The 19,116-nt window shown below is 37.2% G+C and overlaps 1 protein-coding gene across 4 annotated transcripts in view; it reads left to right on the top strand.

The window, feature by feature from the left end:
• Positions 1–11,560: 11,560 nt before the first annotated feature.
• LOC307129666 (nectin-1) overlaps positions 11,561–19,116 on the top strand; it is a 45,004-nt gene continuing 37,448 nt past the window's right edge. Inside the window, exons 1-2 of one of the 4 annotated variants that reach the window (XM_079822288.1) lie at positions 11,570–11,659; positions 13,055–13,429. In XM_079822288.1, coding sequence (XP_079678414.1) covers positions 13,354–13,429 — 76 coding nt within the window. In that variant the 5' untranslated portion in view covers positions 11,570–11,659; positions 13,055–13,353. Of the gene's footprint in view, positions 11,660–13,054; positions 13,430–17,430; positions 17,879–19,116 lie in introns of those variants that run through there. The other 3 variants (XM_079822287.1, XM_079822289.1, XM_079822286.1) reach the window with 3 other exon arrangements.

The raw sequence follows: 19,116 nt of genomic DNA, 5'->3' as shown, positions 1-19,116 counted from the left end.
GGATAGAGGTCTGGTTACAACCAGAATCCACCAAGGCCTGATAAGTACCCCCCTTGATACTCATGGGTATTAGGTACAATCCAGCTTGATCAGGGGCGGCTTGTGAAGCATCGGGACCAGCGTCCCGACCTCCATGACTGGACAGCGGTCAATGAAATGGCCCGGATCCTCGCAGTGCCAACAAGCCAGCCCAGACCTTCCCGCTGCCCTAGCGGCCGGAAGTAAGTCGGCAGGTTGGCGTGGAGAAAGCGTGGGGGCGGAGGAAGAAGGATAGGGATCCGGCGGTGGGGCGCCTCCCCTCGGCGCCGGCCTGGGAGGTGCTGGTTGCTCACTGGCTCCGCCCATCTTCCATCGCGGGGCCGGCCTGGGCGGGGCTCTGCCGCGGGACCTAGGAAAAGGGACAGGCTTGGAGACAGAGAGGGTGGGGGAAGAAGAGGGCAGAGCGAGAGAGAGAGAAGCAGAGGGGAGGGGTTCGCCGACCCTGTGGCACGCCACCAACTGATCCTCCGCCAACTGGATGGCCTGGCTCAGCAATGTCAGGCGGTGGCTCTGGACCCACTGCGCAGTCTTTCGGGGAAGCCGCGCGACGAACTGCTCCAGTACCACTCGATCGATGATGACCTCGACGTCGCTTCCGACGGCCATCAGCCACTTGCGGCAGGAGTCCCGGAGCTGGTGCGCAAAGGCGAAGGGTCGGCCGGAGTCATCCAGGGTCAGGGTGCGGAACCGCTGTTTATAGAGAGTAAATTTAAATGCGTATTTGGCGTGCTGTCCGGGGGGAGGGCTCCGAATTTGGCCAGAACCCAGATAATGTAAGAACCCCTGAACCCCTGTATGTAAGTGGTCAGAACTAAAAGTGTGGAGAAGGGGTGGTGGAGGGATGCTGATAACTGTCAACAAACGGAGGTAAGACTGCTGCATATATACCTCTTACTGTTGACTAGCTGAGTGCTCTCTGCTTGTGTCAATTATCTGAACCTTGTTAATAAAATATAATTTAGTGTACATACTGAAATCTGTGATGCAGTCCAGTCAGTACTGTTGTTGTGCTCTTGTCTAAAATGTTTATTCCAACCCTTAATGTTGTTAACTCATGTCACAATCTTTTATATGTTTTTTTTTTGTTTGTTTTTTTTGTAGTTTGTAGGAAGGAGGGTGCCATTTTCTTTGCTAATTCGTTTTCTCCTGTTTTTGGGATAAGCTAGGGAGATAAGGAAGTGCTATTGTCTTTTAGTTTCTTTCTGTTTTCTTGCGGTGGTTAGGTAAGTTAGAATTAAGTTGGACACAGTTTTGTTTGTTATTTTGGCTATGTCCCCTCCTGAAGCCATTTTGTGTTCCTCTTTTGATTTCTTCATACAATAAATCAAACTTGCAGTTGTTTTCAGTGGTTGATGGTGTTCAATTGTTCAAGCAACAATTGTACCGTAGATGCAACTATTATGGGTACGGATGGAGATAGTGAAGGTATGTCTTGGCAGGATGTAACTAGAAAGAGGAAAGATAATAGCTCTGGAAGTTCAACTTTAGGTTTAGAGGTGGATGACATGAATAAAAAAAACGGTAACACTTTACAATAAGGTTGTATTAGTTAATGCATTAGTTAACAAGACTAACCATGAACAACACCTCTGTTCAGCATTAGTTAAGATTTGTTAACGTTAGATCATATAAATACAGCTGTTCATGGTTTGTTCATGTTAGTCCACAGTGCATTAACTAATGTTAGCGAGATTTAAATAATGTATTCGTAAATGTTGAAATTGACAAAGATAAATAAATGCTTTAAATAAATGCTTTATAAGTGCAGTTCATTATTAGTTCATGTTAACTAATGTAGTTAATTAATGTTAACTAATGAACCTTATTGTAAAGTGTTACAAAAACAAAGGCTGCAAAGTCAAGTCTGAGGAAAAAGGATGAAGAAATAGAATGGAAAGTAATGGTAACATTCAAAAGAGAAGGGGTACATTTTCGCCCATTAAAGCTGACAAAAACTATTGAAAAGGAAATGGGGAAAACCAAGTTTGCCAAATACTTAAGCAACAGGAGGTTACTGATTTGAGTAAAGATAAACAACAAAGAGATGAGTTCCTTTGTGCAGATACGCTGAATGGAGAGAGACTCTGTGTTTATATCCCAGGAAATGCAGCTAAGCTGAAAGGTGTTATGTATGATGTACCTTTGATAATGACAATGGAAGAGATAATACAGGAATTGAAAGGAGGTAAAGTGATGAAATCTCAAAGATTACAAATGACAAAAAAATGGGGTGAAAAAGGATAGCCTGTCAGTTATATAGAGAAAGAAAATAAGAATGGATTATTTGAGTTATGACGTTAGGGAATATACCCCAGTGCCAATGAATGGGACACACTGCAGTTCAATGCAAAGTTAAGATGTGCTAGATGTGGAGGGGAAATGTCAATATGCTTATGCTATGTTTACTTTACCAATTACCAGACAAAGTTATGGAAATTATATGAAGACTGTTTAATAAGATATGGTGAGAAGGCGTATTGCTTCATAACTGAAGCAATTGATATTGCCTTTTAGTAAGCCTGGAAAAAATATAGACAATGCAGGAAATTACAGGCCTATAGCATTAACATCTCACTTGTGTAACTGGATGGAAAAGGTACACTCTAAAAAAAAAGTGCTATATTGCACTAAAAGTGGTTCTTGGCTCGTAATCATAAGGGGAACCTCTTTAAGTGCTACAGCACCAATATTGGTGCTTCAGTGGTTCTTCAGCGTTCTTCACCGGTTCTTTGGCTGAGGTGCTATAGCACCGCTACCATACAGAACATGTTAAGATATGGTGCTATATAGCACCAAAAGTGGTTCCCCTATGATTACGACCAAGAACCACTTTTAGTGCCATATAGCACCATTTTTTTAGAGTGTCATAATTTGTAGACTAGCATATTATTTGGAACAGAAAGGATTGATTAGTGCACAACAAAGTGGTTTTTGTAAAGGTATACAATAGATGCCTTATAGTGAAAGTTAGTAGTGAGGCTGAAAAAGCAATTAGTATGAAAGAGGTCATGGTTATCAAATCGGACATTTTGTGTTAAAGTTGGAGAGGCTGTTTCAAATTATTTTAATATACACTCTAAAAAAAAAAAGGTTCTATATTGCACCAAAAATGGTTCTTGGCTCGTAATCATAGGGGAACCTTTTTTAGTGCTATATAGCACCAATTTTGGTGCTTCAGTGGTTCTTCAGTGGTTCTTCAGAGGTTCTTCAGCGGTTCTTCAGAGGTTCTTCACCGGTTCTTTGACTAAGGTGCTATATAGCACCTCTGAAGAACCGCTGAAGAACCAGTGAAGCACCAAAATTGGTGCTATATAGCACTAAAAAAGGTTCCCCTATGATTACAAGCCTTTTTTTTTTTGAGTGTAGGAAATGGTATTCCACAAGTTAGTGCTATTAGCACAATTCTGTTTAACATCATGATAAATGACATCTTTGAGAATGCTGCATGTATTGGGTATATGCAGATGGTGGGGCTATATGGAAAAGAGGGGAAATATTACACATATGATAAATAATATTCAGAGTGCTATAATAAAAGTTGAAAGATGTACATGACTGGGGATTTAAGATGTCATACTAAATCATGTAATACTCTTTACAAGAAAGAGAAAATTATAAATGTATACAGCTTAAATTGTATGGGCAAAGTATGGAAAGGGTAAAAAAAGTTGTATTATTATGGTTTGATGAGAGATATTTATGGAAGACATTTCAACAGATTGAAGGTATAGTATAACAAAGTATTCAATCTTATGAGATCAGTTATGGGTTATGATTGGGGCGCAGATAAACAGTCACTATATAGGGCTTTAATACGATCATGTATTGACTGGGTGTATGGTAGGCTATATGGAGCAGCAGCTAAAAGTGTCTTGGAAAAACTATACAGAATACATTTTAGAGTTCTTAGACTTTTATTTGTTTTTGCTACAAACAACTCATACTAATGCATTACTAATGCAAACTGAAGAACTACCATTATAATTTTTTAATCATTTTAAATTTTATAATGCCCTTATTATGCACTCGTTATCTTCCCTCCGTCTCGTTCACTCGGATGTGCGTCATTGCTTACGTCGCATGAGTGCCCACTACTGGCGGAACCTTTGCAATGGACTGAACTGGAATGTCCTAAGCCCTTGATCACTTCGAATCCACTATGGAGTTGATGTATTATTTACGTTTTTCCTTTACGAAATTGTTTAATGCAGCATTCTATATGTAGGTGTATTTGGGTTGTTTTACTTTTTTTTTTTTTAAATAATAAAAATATCATATAGAGAGAGAGAGAGAGAGAGAGAGAGAGAGAGAGAGAGAGAGAGAGAGAGAGAGAGAGAGAGAGAGAGAGAGAGAGAGAGAGAGAGAGAGAGAGAGAGACTTTGACTTTTAACCCTTTGACTTTTAACCCCCCTTTATTACAAATTACTCAGGGTTTAACTAAACCTTACATAGGTTTAAAAGGTAAAACACAATTAAAACACAAACATAAAATAATAAAAATTAAAATAAAACTGGTTTACTCCCCAAATGTGATTAAAAGTCTCCAGGTCTTTAACCAAGTTATAGTATGCATACTCCACCTTTAATCTAGTTTTAATTAACCCTTTTAAAATTAACATTGCATCAGTTGACCCAACATTATTCATTTTGCTTTTACGTGAAATCCAAATTCCCATTTTTGCTTGCCAGTATCAAGATGCATGTTGACTAAATTCAAGCATTAAATTCAATTCAAATTTATTTGTAGTGCTTTTCATGATACATCGTTTCAAAGCAGCTTCACAGAAAATGCATCTACATTACAATTTAAATTGATTTGTACATGTGCACATATACAAAGCACACAGATTAGCTAACTATCTATTATTAATCAATATAATAACTATGGCACAGAAATAAGAATTCATGTTGTTAATGAATAGGTTATACAGAGATGAGCATGGAAGAGAAAACAGTGTCTTCACTTGTTACACATTCATTTCCCACATATAATTGAATGAGGAAATGAAAAACAAAAGAAAACAGCCTCAACAGACTAGCATGTTGACTAGAACATACATTTTGCTCTCCTTTCTTTCTGGCCAGCAAATTTCTCAATGAATCTCTGATTAAAGTCAGTCATAGTGTCATGACGTTTGCATTGTTCAGTCAGACATGTGAGGTCTCTTACCCCCCTTGTCAGGGGCGCCGCTAGCAATTTTGGGCCCTATGAAAGAATATGAATTTGGGCCCCCTACCACACCAACCTAGCTATCCAAAATCTTTGTCTGCAATTTAATAATACTGACCAAGCTCTGCTCGCTCGACCCAGAATGCCCCAATTGGCTGATGAAACACTGATTAAAATGAAGATACAATTTATACAAAACAAAACTTAATGATCTCCGGGGGCCCCAAAAGTGTGTGGGCCCTTAGAATCATCCTAACTTTCCCCCCCTTAGCGGCGCCCCTGCTCGTTGTTGTCCACAAAACTTCAGTACCGACACTTTGAAATAAAAGACAGGGAAAGCAATAAAGGGCATTGCTAACAACACAACCAGCCAGCCCTTACGTTTCTCATAACAAGCGCAGGTGAAGCTCCGAGTGCAGCTGCGTCCTGTCACTGGCTTCTGCTGGATCTGTAAATCGCTTTGGTCCGGTTCGGGATCTTCCAGCGAACACCTTGTGAAAGAATTTGGTTTAAAGGGCATATTGCAGGTAAAAAATGTTTTAGATTAATATATAACCTTGTATGAAAATACCATATGAAAAGGTAATGCAGGATTTAAAATGTTTTAAAAAGACATTTCGTTGCGGCCAACGAAAAGGCCGTTTCGTTGGCCGCTTGGAAAAAGCGTTTTTTTTTCAACATCGCGTCATATTACGTCACGAGAGGGAGTCGCTCGCTGAGCTCTGCATTGGCTCAGTGCAGAATAGGTTGGTATTCAGTAGAGTCTGTGTATTTTCTGTAGTTTTTCTATTCCAATTTATCATTGTCATGTTAAATTATTGTGTCCAGCCTGTCTGGACATCGAGTCTACAGGTTTCCTAAAAAAAAAGAAGGTAGGAATTCAGCATGGTGGCATTTTGTGCAGGTGAAGAAACGGGACTTCCCTTTGCGCATCTGCTTCGAAACACACAGTGGTGTGTATAGTGCTTTAGACCGGAGGATTATCATCCCAGCGATATGATGGAGTCGTTGTTATACTCATGTAAGGCCGGCTACACACTGGCTACGTGACTTGAGCGCAGCGTTTTCTATGTCTTTACACACCAGAAGCGTGTCTGACGCGGCGCTGCTGCTGCTACCAGGTGATGTACAGGGAGGGCTATACTTCATGTTAAACCTACTGATACAGCAAAGACCACGCGTGCGTCTCAATCATGGTCTCAATGAGCTCCCTAGTTCAGTAGTCAGGATACTGATCAGGACATTATAAGTCAATGGGCTGACTCCCTGATCAGTGCTCTGACTAATGTCATTTATTATTCGTGTCAAAATGACAAACTGCTTTTCCTATTCTATTTTGCCTGGAAACGCTTCCAACACACTTGTGTGCCGTGAAAAATATGCTTCGGTTCTATTTCTAGCATGTGCTTTCGGCCGTGCGTGTCACGCAGCCAGTGTGTAGCTTGCCTTAAGGATGAATAAACATCCACACGCGATGCTTCTTTGCCGTCGTGTTTACATTGATGAATACAAAGTGTACATTAACACAACTGAATACAGTCTCACACTTTTTCGAAAAAAAGTTCTGAATTATGTGCTGGTAATGTAAATATTTTATTCATGCCATGTATGTACATTCAAGTTCACTCAAATATCATAACGTCATATGCATCCACACACTATCGGTGAATCGGCACGAAATAAACCCATAACACAGAATTAATGAATAAAGGATAAACACAATAACACTGTCTGTGGTTCAGCTGCCAGCGGAAGATATATATATATATTAGTGCTGGGCATCGATTAAAAAAAATTAACTAATTAATCACATTTTTTTCTGTAATTAATCGCGATTAATCGCAAGTTTTTAATATTTTAAGTTTTTAATATTTTGATATTGTAATAATTTCAGTTACTCTCCAAATTAATGTATAAACAATTTAAAGACAGCATATTTTAAATATGTGTTGTGTTGTCATTTTTTTATGAATGAAGGCCAGTATCACTGATACTAAAGTCTCTATGAAACATTAATGACGTTACATTACAGTATAACTGAAAGCTCCCAATTTCAACATTTATTAGGCTTTAAAAAACAACTTTTAATTTAAGTGAACTTAAAACAATCTTTACATAAACCCAAAATAATAAATGTTATATTTACCATGGCCTTCCCTGTTATACATATACAGAAATGTGTTATCAAACCTTCCTTAACTGCATAAATAATAAATTAAATATAGATTAATCATCATAAAGCTACAATTTTCTCTGTTCCCGTTGTTCTTTGATGAACATTAATGACAGGCATCATCAGTGCTACTGTCACTTTAAGAACAGCCGCGGATCTCACGCGCTGTCCCGCGCATCTCATTTCCTCACAACTCTTTAAGTTCATTTAAGACGTTATTTAACTAATTTAAGACTCCTAATATGAGAATACTCAAAATCCTCTGTGTATTGTTTGTTCAAGAGCAAAAGAGAACTCGATGTGAGCAGGAAACTGACGCGAGATATCTATGCGTCGACTGTGTGTGTGTGTGTGTGTGTGTGTGTGTGTGGATCTCCAGTGTCCTGAGGAAGCTTTAACGGCATCAGGAGTGTAATACTCAGATTATAATCAGAATATAGTCACTTATAGTCGGTGTTATTTTAGATATTGACACGTAAAGCACGTTAAGGTTGTTAGTGTAACGGTCAGCAGCTGACCGCTGTTTCGTTCTCTCTGTGTTGTGTAGAAGGAAAACCAGGACACTTTCACTGCTGCTTTCACACTTTATGAACAGTCCCGCCCAGCATAAACTGCTCTCCATCTGTGGATTAACATCAATAAAGCTGATACATCGCTCGTGGCCATTTCATGACAACATCCCTGTACGTGTAGATGATTAAAGACTCATGCCAATCATACGGCTGTAATATTACAAATTTATACATTGTTATATCTAGGTTCCAATGTAATAAAATATAACTGAAAACATCTATATTTGTGTTTTACATTTTGAAGTAAACTTGAGGAAATTCTAAGGATATTACGTCAGGCTGTGTAAGTGTTTGAGACATTAAGTATTTTGTCTTTATGCACTTCCTGACTATTTACTATGACAAGTTTAGAGCAATCCTGCCTGAGTGATTGGGCTATGCATTTGAATGACACTGTTATGCTGATTGAATTATGGCTGATGAGGCAGGAATGTTTGGGGTGTGTCTCTATTTTCCTATGTCTCCTCCCCTGCTGTATAATCCCTCCACATGAAATGTAGATAAATTGCATTATTTTGTACTATTAAATCAAAGTCTCCTGGTCTTCATCTTCTGAGTTTCCTACACTTTAGAAGATAAAAATTCACAACACGGCCCACACCATATAACTTCACATTCTTAATCCACATGTGCAGAAAACACACAACACAACACTGCATATGCTCTCAGTGCTGTTGACAAGAACATATTAAAGCATTTATACACTTATAAACTTCATCTGCTCATAAATTGAAGATCCCTGGAAACCTCTTCAGCATTTGCAATGTGAACTGTGTAATCCTGATGATCTCCAGCAGAGGGCGACACACACCACTGGATTACAGGGGTCAAGGGTCAAAACCACACTGGAGCTCCAATCTCAATAAAGAAGCATATTATGAGCATTTATGGCTTATATTAGATCCATAAATCCATAACTGAGCAGATCAAATGTTGATTTTAGAGCTAAATCAGACGACAGTAGATCAGATGTCATATTACTCGATGATGATGATTAGATGCCATTACATCTATGAGATTATGAATGAATTAAAGCACATATGAAGTGATTAAAATGAAGATGAAGAGCGTGTGAATGAATGAAATATTAGAGTTTATATTGATCTTCAGACAACAGAAGATGAAACTGTGTTTATGATGATGTGTGTATTGTTGAGCAGTTTCATGCCTTCAGTTTGAAGATTCAGTCACACGTGAATTATGATTATTAATAATAACAGTTGGAACAGAAACTAGATCGTTTGAGGCGTTTCTTTAGGAAATATATATTTACAATAAATGAGGAAAAACTAATAAACACAAATAGTGAAATGTATTATGACCTGTACACTGTAAAAAAAAATCAGGTCTCCAATTGAAAATTTTCTAGTGAGCGATCACATCTAAATTTTCAATTGGAGACCTGATTTTTTTTTACAGTGTAGCATGAATTAGATGAAGGAGGCACTGAGCGCTGTGTGAAACGGCCTGTGATGATCACACACACACACACACACACACACACACTGACCGTACAGAGAAAGCTCAGGAGAAACGCTTCATTAGTCCAGATGTGTGGTCAGATGAGTCTCTCACACACACACACACACACACACGTACGACTGCCATCATCAAACATTAATATATAATATGCCACAACAGGAAAATATGTCAGATCAGGCATAACATTGTGACCTTCCCACATGCATCAATGAGCCTTGGCCGCCCGTGTGTGTGTGTGTGTGTGTGTGTTCACAGTAGATCAACACTATTGATTATTGATGGAGAATAATGAGAGTGAAACTCTCGATAAGTGTGTGTGTGTGTGTGTGTGTGTGTGTGTGTGTGTGTGTTTGTGTGTGTGTGTGTGTGTGTGTGTGCTCAAATGAGTCTGGAGAAGAGTCCAGAAGACAGGAGTGAACAGACCAGATGATGAAGATGGTGAGGATGATGATGATGATGATGATGATGATGATGATGAAAATGATGATGAAGATGATTATAACGATGATGATGAAGATGGTGAGGATGATGATGAAAATGATGATGAAGATAATGATGATGATGAAGATGAGGAGGAGGATGATGATGATGGTGATGATGGTTATGCTGGATCACATGACACTAGAAAACACAAATATAGTGAATTTATGGGATGTTGTTCTTGATCACACATCTGTGAAAAGCTTCAATCGTCCATAGAGCAGAAAGTCTGAAGTCAATCTGAAGAATCTGAACAGTACATCTAGAGAGAATAAAATCTGATGAAGGATTAAATTAATGATCAAACACTCACAGTCTGGCTTTAGTTTCCCCATACTGTCACATCTCTGAAGTGTGTGTCCTCTTCTCTCTCGTGATCCTCTGGATGATGATGATGATGATGATGAGGATGAGGGAGATGGGGATGATGATGATGATGATGATGATGGATCACATGACACTAGAAAACACAAATATATTGAATTTATGGGATGTTATTCTCAAACAAAAACATCTTGTCGATCACACAAACACACATCTGTGAAAAGCTTCAATAATCTATAAGTGCATATATATATATATATATATATATATATATATATATATATATATATATATATATATATATTAATGAAAATACAAATAAGATGCAGGATTTACGATATTGATATTGATTACCGTTAAAACAAAAGCAGACTAAAGTTGTTAGTGGTTAGCTAGGGAGCCGGGGAGGAACTCTGGGTGGTGCTGAGGAAAGTTTCATGTCAGCAGATTCGACTAGGAGCAAGTACAATTCAGATATCTTAAAATATAATTGTGACTAGTCGAAACTGAATTAGAGATATCTCTAATTACCTTTGCGGATAAATTATATTTATAGATCAGCCTTTCTCAAAGTGGGTGCCGCGGCACACTGGGGTGCCCCCTGACTGTGTCAGGGGTGCCGCCAAAAAATTACGTAGGCTAAAAAAAATAAAATAAAAAAAAATTCCGAAATTTCATATATAAAATATATTTGAATTTACATAAATACATTCTTCTTCTTTTTAACCCTTTCGCACGTACGATCACACATTCACACATGTGATTAGAACGGTCAGTGCATCACGTTCATTCAAATGTAAATTCAAATGTGCTTTCGCGTTGGCTTGCACTGAGCCAGAGACAGGCGCGCTCAGACTTGTCATATATCACAACTTTTCAGTGTTTTTAATGGCATGGTATGTTAATTAGACCATTAGGTTGAACTGAAATAAACATTGGAATTTGAAAAACATTGAGGCAATATAATAATCACACAATATTAATATTGATAATAAGATAGCTCAATCTGTAATTGTATCTCTTCCATCAGTAATTTTCTTTCGATTAGGCTAGCACCCACACTCAAAAAATAACTACTGGGTAATTTGTTAGTCAGAGAACACAGTGTGTTTTTTGGAACATGCACTGAGCATGGAAGGCAAATATGTTATTTTGTTATTATTTTGTGTTAATTTATGTGAAAAACTTTAAAAGAAGCGAGACCGTTATTTTGCATCCGGAGTCTGAGAATGCGGGACTCTGTGTGCAGGTGTTATACGATCTTCCGAACAGCAGGAGGCGCTGTTTCGAAAAACGAGGGGCCTGAGAATGCGGGACTCTGGATGCGGTACTGTAGATGCAGCAGGCTCCGAGTCTGCAGCTTCATAATGTTGTGCTCTGGGTGCGTTCCATTCGACAGGCTCCCTCCCTACGCATATGGTAAGCCGTCTTAGCATACTCCTTTCCGTAGTCATAAATCAGTTTTGACTAATTCCAGTTCCAGATATCTCTTCTGGAATTTTGACTCGTCGTATTTGAAAGAAAGAATTTTGTTAGTGACTTTACTTTTCATTTTCAATTGCATAAGGTAAAATAATAACTTTACTTTCTGGTAGGTGACTGTTTTTTCATTCGTTTGGCAATCGCTCTGTCAAATTCCTCGACTTCACTAAAATAATTGCCATTGTCAAAAATATTGTGTAATAATAAATTATATATTTTTTGCTAATGCAAATTACAAGCATACCTAGGGTTATAAGTAAGGCCACTGAGGAACACCTCCTCAGCCTCCTGCCAGGACAATGCCTGCATCTCACATAGGCCATGAATGATGGCCTGTCCATATTAATTAATTAATTAATTAATTAACATATAAAACATTGCATATATGGCAATAATAGAAACAATCCAATTGACAAACATGTTTGGGCCCACCTCAGGAAAAAGAAAACTACAAATTAACTCCACTTCATCTGTGAAGTTCAGTTGAGTTTTAGACTTATCCAGCAGAGCTTTGAGGGGTTCAGAAATAATGTCTGCTGTTGCTTATTGTCCTTGTAGACTGGCACACGTGGCTTTGGGGGAAACCACTTTGGTTTCCCATTGAGAACATCCTGTGGGGCAAACAAAAAGTGTTATTTTATATCCATTATTTCATATTCATATTATATACATTTATATTTATATTCATTATATATATGTATATATATATATATATATATATATATATATATATATATATATATATATATATATATATATATATATATATATATATATATATATATATATATATATATTCAGATACAGTTATTTCACCATTTGCAGGATCCTTCATATCAACAACTTCATATCACAGTTTAATTAACATGGATTAATTTTAATATGTAAGTTTTATAAGTATAGGCTACTCATTTAAGTAGGCTACATAAATTATATAAAGTAAAAAATTACTCCATTTGACATTAATTAATTCAATTTATAGTTTTAAGATAAAAGGTAATAAAAAAAGGTCAAACTGTAAATCTGATTAAATAATGAATGATGACATTCTTTGATATTAATACACTCACACTCAATGTATTTAATTGGTCTACCTTAATTTTAATCGGATTTTACAATGGCTTGTCTACAAAAAGTCTGCTAAGCTATAAAAAGTATTTTCGGGAAAAAACTATCTTAACAAATATTAAATGAGCTATTCATGTTGGTGTCGATGAGCTATAAAGTGGTTTGATTAAAAAATAAATGTGTTAAATAAAAGTGATGATACTCATGTTTCGGCCTAAATCCTTCACATTGCAATTGCATTGTTTACACGATCCAATTTGATAGGAGGCGCTGTCTCGAAAAACGAGGGGCCTGAGAATGCGGGACTCTGGGTGCGGGACTGTAGATGCAGCAGGCTCCGAGTCTGCAGCTTCATCATACTACTCACCCAGAGAGGGGTACGAGCACAATGCCTCCGCTCATCTGGAATTCATGGAAAATATAAAAACTAACAATTAAAAATATTTCATAGTTTTAACTAACTATAAAAAAAATGTGGACTGAAGGCGAACATCGTGGAAGATTAATACAACGGATGAAGGCTATTTGATTGAGTATGGAATGGATGGATTATACTCGACGAAATGCTCCCCTTCCCTCTCGTGACACTGATGCTTGATACATTTATTTTGTTTTTATTCATCAATACAAGAACTTCAGGTGAGTAGGCAACATACGTGCATCAATACGCTTTTGTCTGTAGCCTACACTATGACAGAGAAGCAGGTCCGGTTCTACGAACGCAAGCAAAAGCACCCTCAGTTGATACTGTAATAATATTGGCGAAACAGATTTGCAAATTTGTGTTCGAGCTTCACATGCATCTATTTACAGCGGGTTTTTTTTTTTGCAGCAGGGAGTAATGTAGCCAATCACAGATCTAGTTGCTCTTTCGAACGCGATCAGAATTTCACCGCTCAAAACGCCAGTTTCTGCGAAACATCAAGATGTTTTAGCCCAGCAAACACAGCAACGTTGTTAAAACGTTTTTTTCACGTTGTGAAAAGGTCGTGATAACGTTTTTATCCTACGTATTTAAAAGGTCGTGATAACGTTTTTATCCTACGTATTTAATTCGACAGATGTCGTTTTTTTTCACGTTATAAATACGTTTTTTCACAACGTTGCAGAAACGTATTTATAAAGTTTTTATCACGTTACCACGTCTCCTTCCAACGTTGCAGAAACGTACTTACCACGTCCAAACTGTTCTTCACTTCACACATGTAATCAAAATGTTTTTACTGTTATCTTTGAAAAATGACTTTAATGTAAAACAATATTATAACGATTAAGTGGTATTTATAGATTTATAATTCGTCATAGGCTGGTCACAGGTTACAATATTTCTGTACATCTGAATATTCAGCTCATTACTAACACTTTTTACATTTCACCTTAGGGCTGACCTCTGGTTGTTGACAATTTTATAAAACTACATTAACATATGTAGTACTAATAATTTATACTATACACAAATGTAGTCACTCATTGTATTTATTCACAAAATATAAAAAGAAATATGATAGAGGTCGTTCACAAAAAAGAAAAATCTGTCATTTACTCACCCTTGCGTTATTCCAATGTAAACCTATATGACTTTCTTTCCTCTGTTGAACAAAGGGAGGTGTTAATGTTAACATTAATGTCAGGAGATAAGCATAATGTTCCTTATTCACCATTCACTTTTTTTGAACCAAAGAAAGTGAATGGTTAATAAGGTCAAAAACATTAACTTTAAGGTCTAACAAAGTCATACAAGTTTGGAACAACAACAAAAGTGTTAAATGATAACACCTTTGTCATTGTTTGTAGAGATAATGTATAATTAAATTCCAGTACTTTCAAGGACCTTGAGATTTTTTTCAAAGACTACAATTAGCACCCTCATTAATAATAACAGAAAATTCTTAACAGATAAATAAAACTACGCCAATAAAACAAAATGGTACAAATAAAGTACAGCAAATTTAAATAAGAACATTTACAAATAGAAAAATCCAAGAAATGTCTTTTACTGCAATTGTTATAATAATTAAAATACAATTTATAACTTATTAATTAATATACATTACATATGTAAAGTTTATAATGGCTATTATTGTTCAATAAATAATATTTTATAATATTGGCATACTTGATTTTGAGAAACAGTCTGTGTTTTAGTTGGTTTTCAGCGCTTTTGTAGCAGGTTACATTGTTATGCCTTATTGTTATGCAGGTTACATTGTTATGTCTTAATGAGTGAGTTAGTAAGTAAACAATTCATTCAATGCTGATTCATTCTGTTATAGTGCTGAATTCTGTGACCCTAGTTATAAGGTTAGGATTAGGGATGGGTTTAGTTGTAACAGCCAACTAGGGTCATATGATTTGGTTGGTCAGATTTTGGCACAACACCAGAAATCTGACGCTTCATTTCATAGAGATCATTGCATTTACTAACGTTGACGCCCGTCATGTAAAATCCCCTTAACCACTGAAAGAATACTATGACAAAGATATAGATAAACAGCAAATGTGGGGGGGAAGTAGTGCACTAAATAGATGTATAACTGTGCGTTCACACCGCCACCGGCGTGAGCGTCTAACTTCACTCTGGCCGCCCTGCCATCGGCACTGTAGAAAGATTTGTGGACGCGCTGCCGCTCTGATGTAGATCAAATGCTTGGTCTTTTTTAAAACTGTCAAAGAAAACAATCATGTTGATCAGCGTTTGTGCAGACTGACCACAGGTAGGGTATAACCGTATAATATAACCTCATGAAATCATTTAAATGTGAAAGTAAAAAAAAAGTAGATAGATGGAAAGAACTTAACAATTATAGTTACATGTTTGCTAACGAAATAAACCAATTAAAAGGTGCAAACTCTGCAAGATTATAGATAAGATTGCCATTCCCCTGCCATTCTGTGATCGGCAGTGATCGGCAATCGGCAGATCATGATCTTGGTGATCGGTAATCGGTGATCGGCCCCAAAAATGCTGATCGGAGCATCTCTAGCAGACAGCAATCCGTAAGAGAGAGAAATCTGGTGTGGAAAGTGGATCTGGAACCGACTTCAGTCCAGGTTGTCACAACATCTCTTGTTTATCTGTCTTCCCAAACTGCCCTGAAATACAATTCAAATATCAACAAGGATTGTTATAAATATAACGTGAGGTTCTTACATTCAAAATGCTCATTTGGCCTCTGTGGTAAAGTGTGCAGAGAATTCTGCCGGACTGAAATTTAGTCTTTTAGTCATTCACACCCTTCTTATACTAATGGTAACAAATTTATAACACAACAATAAATAACTAAAAACTAACTCTCTTTAATACTGCAAATACAATACGATGCAAAAACATGCATGAAACCACAGAATCCAGTCACAATTTGCTGTATAAAGTGGAGCAATTTTTGAATGAATAAATTAAAAGTAAGACTGTACAATGAATCAGATACCGATACAGACTAGTGCCTGTGAATATTAAAGATAAAAAAACTGCTAATGAAATCTTAAGTATTTATGTTCTGCCATGTCTGTGTGAATGAGCGCTGCAGTTTCGACTACTACTACGCAAACTAGAGCGTGTGTGACGCTTGCGATGTGTTCAGTGTCTACTGTCTCCTTATACATGAACTTCAGCTGCAGAGCTGCTCTCAGAGTCACTTAATGAACATTTTACCATTTAATTTACTATAACTATCAACATTTGTTGTATCATATACACACAGGAATGTTTGTATGTTTGAGGTTTTACTTACAAGTCAGATGGTTCATAGTACCTTAGAGATGTTCTCTGCACATCCATCAGAATCTAGAAACATAAACAATTTGTCACAGAGCCAGTTGTATGTGGTATACAATGTCAGGTTTATTAGAAATAAATAAACTAGAGCACATGGTTAAAATGCTGAAAAAATAAGAATATACATACAGGATATACAATATATAATATCTTAAGATATCAGAATTTATGTTATGGGGTTTTACAGATGCATGGAGATATATACGTGGTCAATAATTGATGGAAAACCAAATAAGAGAAAAGAAAAAAGGTGTTTAAAATAGTTTCAGCCCATTTTCACGCTCCATGTGAGTGATGTCACCGATTAACCTTACAGTGCAAACTTTTAGGTTAAATAATTAGATTAACGTCACTTCCATTCATCCATTGACACATTGCCAGCAAAACGTTAACAAAACTATCAAAGCCCTCTTATCTTCACATAATATGTGATTAAAACCCCAAACTTTCATAAATAAGAGCTCAAGGCTATAGTTAGCCTAAGTTACCTCTCATAACGTTAGCCTAAACGGATGACACTAACGTTAAACCATTTCTATAAAGTAAATATTCAACAGAACAACGGAACAGTTGTATGTATTATATGTGTAATTTAAAGGGGTGGTAAACCACGATTTCACTATTCTAACTTAAGCTAGCGTGTAATGTTGCTGCTTTAGCATAAACAACATCTGCAAAATTACAACGTTCAAAGTTTAAAGCAAAGGGAGATATTTGCTTTTAAAGAAATCAGTTTCTAAGAACTACAGCAAACGGCCAGTAGGCGACTACACACATTCCTCCAGGGTTGGGGACATCACCAGGCTCAATATTTACATAAACCCCTCCTCCGAGAATATTAAATAAGGGGGGGTGAGGCCATTTTGTATCGCGGCGCTGTTGTGGTATAGTTAGGCTGGAGTGTTGTTGCCGCGATGCAGAGGAAACGCTGTTATTTTCATCCGGATTGCAGGTCTGGGGTACTTGCTTTGTTCAGCCTTCAAAGGGACAGGGGTGAGCGTTTAACATACAGCATGTTATATGCACGTGTGTTTGAGACAGAAGGGAACAGGCACTTGCGGGGCTCCCGCAGCACATCTCACGGAGGGAAACTTTCACAATGTTCGCGAGTTCAACACCGGATTTGCACAACGTCAGCTGCATAAGACAAACACTGCCAGTGTGTGAATGCACGACGCGCGCGGGGCTCCCTCCCGCAGCACATGTCACGGAGGAAAACTTTCACAATGTTCGCGAGTTCAATGCAGGATATGCACAACGGCTTGACCTGAAAGCTGGATTTACAAACAGAAGCTGTTTACGGGCCACAACCTGTAAGTCTGATTTATTTTTCATCGATGTGTTTTCCTGTAATAGGTTGTAGCAAGGAAGTAAACAGATGACAACACTGTTCTGCAAACCAGTCTGTTAAATGCTTATTCATACTTAACGTTATCCGACGAACACCTATCGTTACAAACACCTAACGTTAAAATCTCAACAGCGAACTTGGCATTAGTGTAAATGATTCTTTGATTAGAGCTTTTATGTATTGTTTATCTACAGGCATGCTAAACATGCTTCTGTGTGTGATTTGGCTACTATAGTAAAGCCAGTGTTTAGTGTTTTGGGTTAATAGTTCTTGCGACAGATATTTGGCTATAATCGTTCTAAAAATACAAAAGTAACAGTGCCATTCAGTAGCGATCACTATAGATCCGCAGTCTTTACTCATTAGGACTGAACAGGTTCTGCTCGATCATCTTCACTAAAATGTTCTGGGTCTGATTCGGGCTCAGATTGGTGTGGTTTTATTGACGCCATCGTTTCTAATACTGACCACAGTCTACCGGTAAGGTAAAGGGCGTGACGTTTCTGACAAACATACACTGCGGTTAGCGAATCACAACACACTGGGCCAGCTAACCAATCTGAGCCCATTGCGTATTTTTGAGGGACTGGCTTCATACAACCCGGAAAGCATCAGACCGTTTTACAAGGAGGGACAGAGCAGTGTAGAATAAATGTCAAATATATGAAAAATAATGATTTTTTTTTAAAAAACGAAGCATTAACACATGTTACAGTGCACCCCACAAACACAATCAAGCCTTCAAAACAATGTGTTTTACCACCCCTTTAACATTACAGTATATGTGTAATTTTAGGGACTAAACTTACCTGAAATCAGTGAACTGGTAGAATTTTACAACGAAGAATTAGAATGGAAAGGTACAATAAATCATTTGTACCTACAGCGATCAGATTATACAATGATCAAGTACATCGCAAACTATTTAACTTTTAATTAGATGATCATATTTAGTTTTTTTTTATATATATATATATATATATATATATATATATATATATATATATTTTTTTTTTTTTTTTTTTTTTTTTTTTTTTTACGTCAGATGTGTGATGTTTGATTGTTATTGTCAATTCCTGTTATCATCTTTAAAACTGTTTATTGAATGTTATATTTATCTTATTTATGTTTATTGGTTTTTAGAGAACATGTTGTGACAAGGGCGCCTAATGAATGACCACATGAATTTCCCCTTGTGGG

The sequence above is a fragment of the Gobio gobio genome (genome assembly GCF_949357685.1).
Source record: "Gobio gobio genome assembly, chromosome: 7".
Lineage (NCBI taxonomy): Eukaryota > Metazoa > Chordata > Actinopteri > Cypriniformes > Gobionidae > Gobio > Gobio gobio.
This window is presented reverse-complemented; position numbering and strand designations above follow the sequence as displayed.